The 10,851-nt window shown below is 36.9% G+C and overlaps 2 protein-coding genes across 3 annotated transcripts; both read right to left on the bottom strand.

Annotated features, from left to right (window-relative positions):
* Positions 1-100: 100 nt before the first annotated feature.
* DRB3 (dsRNA-binding protein 3) lies at positions 101-2,536 on the bottom strand. Its single transcript, XM_011047458.1, has 4 exons — positions 2,187-2,536; positions 1,748-1,995; positions 1,374-1,593; positions 101-1,281 (listed from the first exon to the last, which is right to left on the bottom strand). Exons 2-4 carry the CDS (start codon positions 1,991-1,993, stop codon positions 320-322), a joined length of 1,428 nt encoding a protein of 475 aa, XP_011045760.1. The 5' UTR covers positions 1,994-1,995; positions 2,187-2,536; the 3' UTR covers positions 101-319.
* A 999-nt stretch (positions 2,537-3,535) lies between these two features.
* On the bottom strand, positions 3,536-10,446 carry LOC105140579 (DHHC-type zinc finger family protein). 2 transcript variants are annotated; one of them, XM_011047457.1, is made up of 5 exons: positions 10,078-10,446; positions 8,752-8,934; positions 5,248-5,544; positions 4,531-4,674; positions 3,536-4,405 (listed from the first exon to the last, which is right to left on the bottom strand). In XM_011047457.1, exons 1-5 carry the CDS (start codon positions 10,171-10,173, stop codon positions 3,881-3,883), a joined length of 1,245 nt encoding a protein of 414 aa, XP_011045759.1. In that variant the 5' UTR covers positions 10,174-10,446; the 3' UTR covers positions 3,536-3,880. The 2 variants fall into 2 exon arrangements, with proteins under 2 accessions (XP_011045759.1, XP_011045758.1); XM_011047456.1 differs by having other exon boundaries at positions 4,531-4,764; positions 10,078-10,444.
* Positions 10,447-10,851: the final 405 nt, after the last annotated feature.

Here is a 10,851-nt window from a genome sequence, read left to right as displayed (position 1 = left end):
CCCCCATCTCTCTCTCTCTCACCTTCTGCAACCCACTCTCCCAGATCACATTTAATGCTCTCCTCTCTCTCTCTCTCAGCAGTTAATGTAAGGTGAAGTAGAGTAATATTTATAGGAGTATTATATAATCAGGAGTATAAATACAAAAATTTAACCTTTAGACCCCATGAGACAACACCATGGTTTGTTTTTGAAAGGCAAAAGAAAAAGGACCGATTTTGTTTAACAACCAGCCCCATCAAGACACAACAACTGGCAAGAGATGCTTAATTATGGGGTTTAAACAAGATTTGTCTTTTCTTCAACTTATACTGCTAATTCATAATAATTGTAGCTTGTTTTTGAATTCGGTAGAACTCGGTTGAGGATTTGACTTGTTGAGCATTGATACCTCAGCTACTCCCGTGAAGTTAGAAAGGGAAGGAGCACTTGTAGCTGGTGATGATTGTGGGGGTCTGGTTGGTGATGGTGCTGCTGCACAAACTGGGATCACTGACCTTATTTGAACAGCTGGTGCAATCCTGTGAGGGTTAAACCCTCCAGTGAACATAGGCCTTGGAACATGGGTACTTGAAGGTGTATTGATGGAAATGGATGCCATTGGAGATGGATTTGTAGACCCAAAAATTCTGCTACTAATGTGGGTTGATTTTTGCTGGCTAGTGTTATCAAGCAAGGAAGTGACCGGCTTCCCAGTATTGGAGAAAGGAAATGGCCTGTATATAGAACTGGATCCGTAAAGATTACTTGAACTTGAATTGCTGGCACTCTCCTTTTCAATGTTTTTCTTGATGACATCTGGTTTAGTACCTAACCATTCTTCTTCATCCTTTAAATGCTCTTCAAGTGGGACATGAACTTGTGATTTTCCCTTAACTTGTACTGGAATAGGCCTGTTCGATGAGCATGGAGATGGATTGTCTATATGTGAGGGCGGTGGCAAAATCTTTGAACTTGTTCTGGGTGGGGGTGGAGGAAGGAGAGACATAAAGGAGGACTTCTGCATTTGTGTTGAACCATCTAAGGTAGAATCCAATATAAGATCCAGGAGCCTCCGATGTGGATACAGTAGAAAGTTATTTGGGGTGGTGGAAGATGATGCACCGCTACTGTCTTTGTGCCCTCTAACCATTCTTCTTCTTGCTTGATTATGATCCCTCTTTCTTGCATATCTACCTTCATCTTTGGATCTGAAATTTGACAGTACCCTTGCCACAACTGCTTGATCTTGTTCTTCACGAGTGTCCACTTCTTTGCTACTCAGAGAGTCCAAGTTTGGAACTGCACAAAAATATACATTAATTACACAGAAAATGCAAGTAATGATATAATGGATGTTAGAACAAACAGGAAATAGGAGATAGAATTTTTACATCTTTTCAAAGCAGACCAGGCTGCAATAGCAGCATTCTTCTCAGCTTGTTTCTTTGTCTTTGCAGGCTCACCTGTGAAATTCATACCAGCAAGCTCCACGGTACAAGTGAAAACTGGGACATGACCAGGACCTGATCTCACAGTGGTATATGCAGGGAGGTTAAGCCCAGCTCTATGGGCAGTTTCTTGAAGTAGGTTCTTGTAAATTCCAGTCTCATCCTTTATTAAATTCCCAGAGAGAAACAATAAGACTAGACTTAGAGTAACCAAATTGAAGACAAAATGGGTATCCATCGTTTAAACACAATTAAGCAATCAAGAAAATTATCTAAAACAAACCAAAAAAAGAGGGATTTTGACAAAAGAAACTTACAAGAACTCTTGCTGTTAGAGACCTTGCAGGACCCCTTAAAGACAAAACATTAAGGGCAACTTCAGCAGCCGCATGCTCTGCCTGTCTTAATGTAGTGCAGTAACTGGGACTTTCAAAGATCTCACCATTAAAGTTCACAGAAGCTTTGAATCTTGGTGCATGATCAGGTCCTTCTCTAATGCAAGCATAAGAAGGGAGGTTGAAACAACTTCTTTGTGCAAGTTCTTGCAGCTGGTTCTTAAACATATCTATGCCAAAAAAGAACCACACAGTACACACATAAATCAAACCTCTACTTGCATATGTATATCCATCATTCCAGTCAAAACAAATGCCAGTAAATGACAAAAAAAAACAACATAGAGACAACATAGGGAAAAATCCATAATCTAAACGGCCAAAAAAACCCTCGAAACTAAGACAAGATTAACAAACTCACCTACCAAGGCCTGATTTCTCACTGCATCCACATTGGCATATGCTCAAGACAAAAAAACATTTGCTGTTGCTATGTCCTATTGATGTCTTGTGTGAAGAAGAAAGAGGTGGAGAAATGATATGGGGTGCTGCAGTGAAAAAAAGGTCAAAGCGAAGCTTCAAGCCTAGAGTTCAATTGCCTTTTCTCATCTTTATAGGTTTAATTACAGGCATAATAAATCTTCAACAATGTGGTTCAATAAAGTAATAAAATAAATAAAATTTCCTAACTCTCATTAAAAGAGGGGCGATTCTGACACCGAGGTGTGGTGTAGGCAAATTACAAAACACTCCGTGGGTTAGGTTCACTGGCTACTGAAATGACAGGTTTGAGGTTTATGGCCGCAATAAGCACCCCAAAGGACTGGCTTTGACCACACCGTTACCTCCTTGTAGACTAGTCCCCTGAATTTGACCTTCGGATATTATAATCTTAACTTCTTTATCCAATGGATATTACATGAGGCTAGGCTTATGTGAGCCTGAGGTCAGGTTGATATGAAAAAATTGAAATTGGCCTAACATCACAGCTGTGGACCATCTTCCATCTGCCAGCCATGGCCAAGCCCAGTTTGCAAGCTATTGCTGGTCATAAGACCCAAGTGTGTTTATCCCATGATGCAATTTAGAAATTGCTCAGGGGCAAAGCAATTTGACAATTTTCCAAAATTTATAGATCCCACCTGCCATCCAAGCCACATTAAAAAATTTTAAACATTATTTTTAGTATTATTAAATCAAAATAATTTAAAAATATCAAAAATATATTAATATAAAATAAAATAAAAAATAATTTTTTTCAAAAATGATTTTGAAATACAATGACAAACAAAACCAAATTAGAATACCATGTTTGATACCTTGACGTGTTTTTGTAGCAAAATAAAGAATATTTTTTAAAGTATTTTTTATTATAAAAAACATTAAAATATATACATATATTTTTTTTTTTTACTTTTGAAAAATTAATTTTGCAAGTCCAGGCTGCGGATCGTTTTTCTGAGCTTGAAAAATATTTGTGCGCTGAATGTTGAATTGAATTATTGCAAAGTGTCATTTACCTGAATTGACTATAGAATGCGGATGGTTCGAGCATCAGTACAATAACACGGCAAAGCGGCGCTACAACTCTCCTAAAACCAGGTTCTGGTTTGGACTCTGATGCATGTGCTTACCACACTTCATCGATGCCTCCCTTTCATCACCCTAAAACAATGAAGCTGCCGTTAGGTAAATTTAGGGTTATGCATGCTTGACCCCATTATTAATTGCGGGCCCGAAGGCAACAAAATGAGGAATCAAGCTAGTGGCAGTCAAAACCATTGGCTCCCTGATTGAAAGGAGGAATCATAGGAAAACACTGACTGATTCCTCAAATAAAATGAGATTGAACACTAACTAATTCCAGCAATACATGAGTCAAAACTGACAATAGCTCACTCATACTAACAACACAACATTCCATTCCACACCCTAAAAGCACAATGGTCAAACCAACAACGACTTTCAAGCACCCCCTCTAAAGTTTCCCCATATTCCACATAATATATAGTTTGGAGGTTGAATAACCAACCATCTGGTCAGCAATCACCACCAGCACTCATCAAATCAGTTAATCTTCCACTTCCTAGGTTTGGATGGAGGTCAAATCCACAACTATGATTGTCGGTTCTCAGTTGTTAAGCTGCCAACACTGCTCCCACCACCCACACGGTTAGATTCCCCCACTCTAGCTGCCAAAGCAAGAACTTCAGGTGACATCTCCCAGCTTCCACTTTTTCTTCCCCAACTTGATCGCCTAGGATGTAATCCACCACGGTCCCCAACTTCATCTACTGTGGTCCTGATATCCGGGGATAACTCGCCTAGTTCACCATCTTTTATGTTCAACCGATCATTGTTGGCAGGTTGTCCTTCGCTATCAGCCATAGCACTCATGTCTCCCCATACAGTTTTCCTACCCATTTCTATGTCACCGCCAGCTTTACCCATATTTGGACTCATGAAGCCCCCGCCAAGTGTCCGGGTGGGTAATGCAGGTTCCCGGGGCACCTTCGCCCTGAAATTGTTCTTAGAAGGGGGGATACTGGAGCAAAAGATCTCCTTGAAGTTCTCCACCAATCCTTTATAAAAAGGATTTGCCCGCCTATCATAGCGATATCGGAAATTCTCATAAGTGGTCTGAACAAGCAAGGAGAACATTAGTGAAAGTGTACAGTTGATTACAAGGACGAGTTCCATTCAGAGAGTGAATGAATGTACTTCTCCATAAAAGAATTATGAAAAGAGGAACCTTATTCTCTTACCTGATTTGTGCTGATGAGATACAAATGGAAGGCAGTAAGACCACCGACAAACCACATTGATATGAACGTGTAAACTATTAAAACAATGGATGAAGGGGTTTTCATCATTGCTTTCCAAGTTGAGATGTTCTCTGATCCCATGATCTTCCTAATGTAGACCCAGCAGAAAGCAAAAACATATATACAAAGAAGGGTCGTTGATAAGACAAACATGAAGAAGAATCGATAATTTCTCTGCACCCAGAAGCATATCAATCAATGTAAGGAGTGATGACACTCAAAAAGACCACCAAGACAACAAACAAAATCCAACTATTTTCCATGCCAACAACTTGAGAAAAATTAATTCTAGAAACTTAACATCAGAATCTGCTAGTTTATATACATGAACCATCTAGATTCAATATGTTGATATTTCATTAAGTTTTCAGATTATCAGTAAGAAGTGGTGACCATATGTGTTCAAACACATCAAAGTTTGTGATAGCATCAACAAGAAAGGACTGACAGGTCCATATCAAGTTGAATTTTCCTGGTTAAAGAAAGCAAAACCTAACTTCAAGCTTGGGGTCCATCTAATTGTCACCCTTCAGCAGAAACAGCATTTCAGGAGGAGAGATGCACTGCAATATAACTACTTATCCTATCCCATTGATAGTGCTGAAGATCATTTTTACTGCTACAGTCACAACCACTAAAAAAAAAAGGATCACTTACCAAGCCAATACATTGCCCAACCCAAGGGCAGTGATGGTCAAATCTTTCAACACAGTTATTGCATATTGAACAATGCGAGCAGCGAGGTGGTCTGTAAAGCATGCAAGTATCACAATACTTAACCTTCACAGTCATTCCATTGAATTCCACCTCCTTAACACGTGGCAGACGTAATTGTGGAGTCTGACCAGACCCAACATCTGCACTCCCATCAAAGCCTTCAGGTTCTGGTGGATGTGCATTGCGTGGAATTATGCCAGGATCCCTTCCAGATGTTAGCAGGAGAAGAACTAAATCCTGAGACATCAGAGACATTTATGAGCTTCATGTTCAGTATTACAGAAACAGTTTCCCTATCATGCCCAGGAAAGACATTCAAGAGAGATTTCAGGACAGATTTAGAGCTTTCTCTCCAGGAAGAAGATAGCCCTTTACAACACCATCACCATCTTCAAAATTAGGGTAACAAGTGCTTTACATGCATGGCATGAGCTACATAAGTGTACACAGGTCAAAACAGCGTGGTGCAAGGTCTGAAATGCATTGGTTGTAGCAGATGAATCAGAAAAGGCAAAAACAGAATAAAATGGGGGATAATAACTGCACATCCCCAAACAATAAGGACATGGCATGATCCAATCATGGCATTCACATGATATTTTGCTAGACAAGGCCACATAAACTTACATTTCATATCACAAGCTACCCTAGCTTAACATGGTAACCCTAACACCAGCCTATCCATATGATATACAAAAGAAAAAATGTAAAAAGGCTTTGGTAGAGACAAAATGAGCATTAACACCTGATGAATTATGTATAATCAGAACATCCTGAAATTGAATTATTATGATCAGTTGGCAATTATGGTATAAGGCTGCAAATACCCTTTTGTAATTCACTTGTAAATCTAATTGGACTTGGTTGGTTATTAATGATGACATAGATGGTTATTCATTGTTAATTCCCTAAAAAAAATTTCTATTGCTAACAGTAATCCAATAGTTCCTCGATTGCTTTAAGCATATAATCATGAAATTAAACCTGGACCCATAAAACTCTAAAAAGATATTTCAGTCAAATTGTAACTAGAAAATTACTTTAAACTCAAAAGATATCAGTCAAGATGTAACTAAAAATTTATTTTTACTCACACATTAGTGTCGTTATCTTCTGATCTATTGCAATATTTTAAATTTCTTTTCAAGATATTTCTTGTGCTTTGAAAGGAAGTCTTTTGGGTGAAACTTCATAAGATTTGAACCATACAGTGCAACAATTTTCTTACAAGAAAATACATTTCTGTTACAGGAACCTCATCTTATGCAGAACAATAACATTCTTATTCAGTTCCAAAATTTCCTTTCCAGGTTCTCTAATGCTAAACATTTTGCCAATGTGATTACCACTGTAAAAAAAAAAAAATATATTGTCATAATTCACATATACATGGTCAAATCACAAACTCAACCCAAGGTATTATTGATTTCTAATTTGTTAAATTATTATTGTCTAAAGTTGGTTGTTCTTGTTAATGTTGTTCTGTAAATGACTATTGATAAACAATAATGATATTGAAATGATCAAAATCAATATATGTTTAATAATTAAATTTCTTGCTTTTATCTTATTTTATTAAGATTCACATGTCAAGAACATATTGTATCACAAGCATCACATCACGAGCTGGTATACAGAAACACTTACAATGATTTATTTCAAATTTTTTCCAATAATATTTAGGTACATAGTATGCATATGCCCGTGTGACAGAATACATGATATATGTGAATGCATATATCATTGAAGTGCAACCTCCAGCTTTTTTGGAGATTGGTTAATTGACAATACCTAGAATGCTATGCAACGAATTTGCTTGAAACAAGTATGATCATTATTAATAATAAGAAGAGTCTATGCAGTAAAAGCAAAGCCAACATGGTAAGAAGAGGCAACAAACTAGGGTAGAGACAAGCTGGGGTTATGTATTGGATATTCAATGAGATTGCACGGAAAACTTCAGAATGGTAAGGCACAGCACATCGACTCACTACCCTCTGCCAAAACTGGTGAAATGGTGATGCATAACAGCATAATAATATATAATAAACCACCAAACATTTATCCCTCTTGAAAACTCATCATTCTAAACTACTAACAAAATCAAGAAAGTACCTCAACAATGCACACCCTTGAAGCAATATCTTTTACAGAAGACATTCATCCACTAAACCTGCTCTACAAATTACGATAATCAGTTCCCACAACTCACACCTCTTATACCCAATCTATATGATTAAGCAATATTTCCTATCCTGTCCAGCTTACAAACAACCTACTGTATATTTAACTTATGCTCTAAATTTCAGCATGGACAAATCTTAATGCCTACCCTTTAACCCCCACCATAACAACCCCCTTTTTTCTCCAGACATCCTCTTTAGATGGATGAACAAGACTGGTTAAAATTGTGCTTAAATCTTTATTGGTGGCTCTCCAATAATCCCTGGCAGTGTACCAAAATAAAAACTACCCCATCTGGGTTCTCTGATATCTGAACCACATGCCAGAATTGGCTACCACTGTTGCCAAGAGGCTTTGAGGCACTCTGGTGAGGCCACGACGCCTTTATTAGCCTCAGGTGATGAATTTCAATGAAGCGCTGCCAAGGTGAGCACCCTGTGAGTGGGCACCAGGCATTAAAGCAAGCACCTGCTTGAAATACTTCCTTTTCTGTTGGATTTTTTTTAACTGATTTATGTTTTGACCTATTTGTCTATTTTTTAATTTACCACAAGAAACAACTTAGGGGTATTTTTGAAAAAAAAAAAAACAAAGCTTAGGATAAAAAAGAATAAAAAATCAATAAAGTAGGAGACATGCAATCAAGAAAGGACACTTGAAGAGAAACACCAACCACACTTTGCATTGAAAAAAGTCAGAGAACAACAACATAAGTATAGAACAAGAAAGCATGGATGACGATGTTTTTGAAGATTAATGAATAATGATTATGATAATTAAGTTTTCTTTTTAATCTATTTAGCTACTTACTACTTTAAATTATCTCATTTTGTTTTAAGGGTGAGAAATATAACTTTATACAACTATGTTATGGTCATTTATATTTTCTTTTGATTTTCTAATGATCAGATCTTAATTGGGAAGATATATATTTTAGATTTATATAATATAATATAATACAGTATATATATTTTCTTTTAATCTATAGCATATCGCCTTGGTTCATTCAGGTGTGCACCTAGCACCTCGTGCGTCTTTTAGCGCCTTTCACCTTTGACAACACTGTTGGCTACTATAATCTTTACCAATAAAATGAAAGGGGGGAAATACCAGGTCAACAAAAACATTGTTGAAACTGCTATTTTCAATTACTAGGTAAATTAAAAATATAAAAGGAACCTAAATGTGTTTGCAGAGAGAGCAGGAGTGGCAGCGGGATGTGTGCGTGTGTGTCTGTTGAGCAAGAGAGAGAGAGCTCACATAAATAGTGAACACAACAGCAATGACCATTATTGATATTCCCCAATCATCTGAAAAATCATCCATCAGCTTTCTGGCGACAAAGATACAGAATAGTGCTACTGGAGCAACAATCAGGAATATAGTCAACGCAAGCGATCTTACATCTGGTCCAAAAATAAACCTTCCTTGAAGAAAAAATATCTGCAGAAGAACATAATTCCAGTAAGTTCTTTGGAAAAAAATTGAAAAAACTCTGCATTTTTAGAATAAGAATGCAATTGTGGTCAATGCTGACTCTAAGTCCTGGGATCAACTGAAGTCTCACCATAAGCACGTTGGAAGCTGAATACAAAACTTACAGTTCACCAATCTCAATTTCACATAGTTTGCCACATGGTCAATCAACCACAATTCAATCAATATCAGTTTCACTAACATTATATCACTATTTACAATGAGAAACAGGGTTAAGAAGCTCTCATATATTGTAATAACTCAACTAGTTCTTGTTCAGCATCTAAAACCTCTGAATCAAACAATCAATTATGCATGTGATTTTGCTATTTCATCTTTCTTTATTTCTTATTCTACTTTTATTGTCAAATTTCTACCAATCCCAAAGGAGGCAGCATAGATTTATAGCGTGCAGAAGAATAAGTTAATGGATTCCCAACAATCATTTCAATTTCCGATATAACAGAGAGAGAAATGAGAATCACATATATTAAACAAACACAAAAAATAATTGCCCTTCCACTGGTTGATTATAAGACCACCCCTGATTTAAGAAAAAGCCAAATCACCCCATTACCATTCAAACAATCCTGAAGCTTAAGCTACCAATTTTGAAGTCAAAACCACATCACATATCATTTTTTCCCATCAATCCCTTCGAACTTCTTATTAGTTTTACTCGCAAAAAGTGCAATTTGTTTCCCGGGTGCTGAATCTTATCATCACGCTATTGACTTAAACAATCCCTTTTCATTTAATTAAAGGCCAAATAACTACAAAACCGAGTTCAACCTTGCCAAATATAGCTGATAATTGATACACTCAATATTTTACTGAAAGGGGTTCATCAAAACTAGATTTATTGTTGTTGCTGCAAACATTAACTCATCTGAAACTAGCATTTGTTACATTTTTTTGTGATTTGACATGTACAGTTGAAAGTAGCTCTAAAGTCTGCGTCTTTTCTTTTTTCTTTTTTTTTTCTGATTCAGATTCTCATTGAAAAGAAACAGAAAAGGCGTAACAAAATATGAGAATATTGGCATCTATCAGTCAATAAAAGGTTTAAAAACACAATAGCGAAAGAAAAATGATAAATGAGTGACTTACGTTACTGCCTTTCCAAGTTTGATAAACCCGCAAATCACCCGACCCGACATTGGATCCAGTGTCCGATGATCCCTTTGGTGGTGGCACCACATACATTTCTCAATCGAATCTCTCTCTTCCCCTATCTCTATCTCTAAAACTCTCAATTCAAATCCCTCATAAACCCTATAAAACCATTAAAAATTACAGCTTTGACAAAGACTCTCGCTCTTTGTTAGGCTTTCATGAACGTGGTGGGGCGGCTGCCGGCGGTGGAGGGGGTTTGCCCGGTGTATTCGGGAGTGACAGAATGAAGGGGAGGGGAGAGTTTGATGTGGTGTGATGTGTATGTGTGTGCATGTGTATGTGGTAGCTTAACGGGAATGGAGAGAGGGTGATGTGGCGAGAAGTGATTGCCTGTGATTGAGTGAGATGGACCGGGGTCGTGGTGGACCGGGGATGGTTGGTTTTTTAGCTAACAGGGAAACAGAGAGGTGTGGTTTTCACTCTGACTTCTTTTTATCGTTTTTCAACATTTAAATATTATTATTTAATTCATTTATCTGAAATATAAAAACTAATTTAATCGGGTTTAAAAAAACGAATGACTTTACAAATCATCTCACGACTTTGTTAATCAGGCCACAATCCATATTAATTTTTTTATTTTTTAAGAATAATATTATTTTAATTAATTTATATTAACCTGAATAATAATAATAAATCGGGTTTAATAACTTTATGTAAGGGGGAAAATGCAGTCTATTAATAATTATTATTATTTTTTGTTTCCAT

The sequence above is a fragment of the Populus euphratica genome, unplaced genomic scaffold (genome assembly GCF_000495115.2).
Source record: "Populus euphratica unplaced genomic scaffold, PopEup_1.0 scaffold116.1, whole genome shotgun sequence".
Taxonomy (NCBI): domain Eukaryota; kingdom Viridiplantae; phylum Streptophyta; class Magnoliopsida; order Malpighiales; family Salicaceae; genus Populus; species Populus euphratica.
Note: the sequence above shows the minus strand (reverse complement) of the source record. Positions and strands in the feature narration are given on the sequence as shown.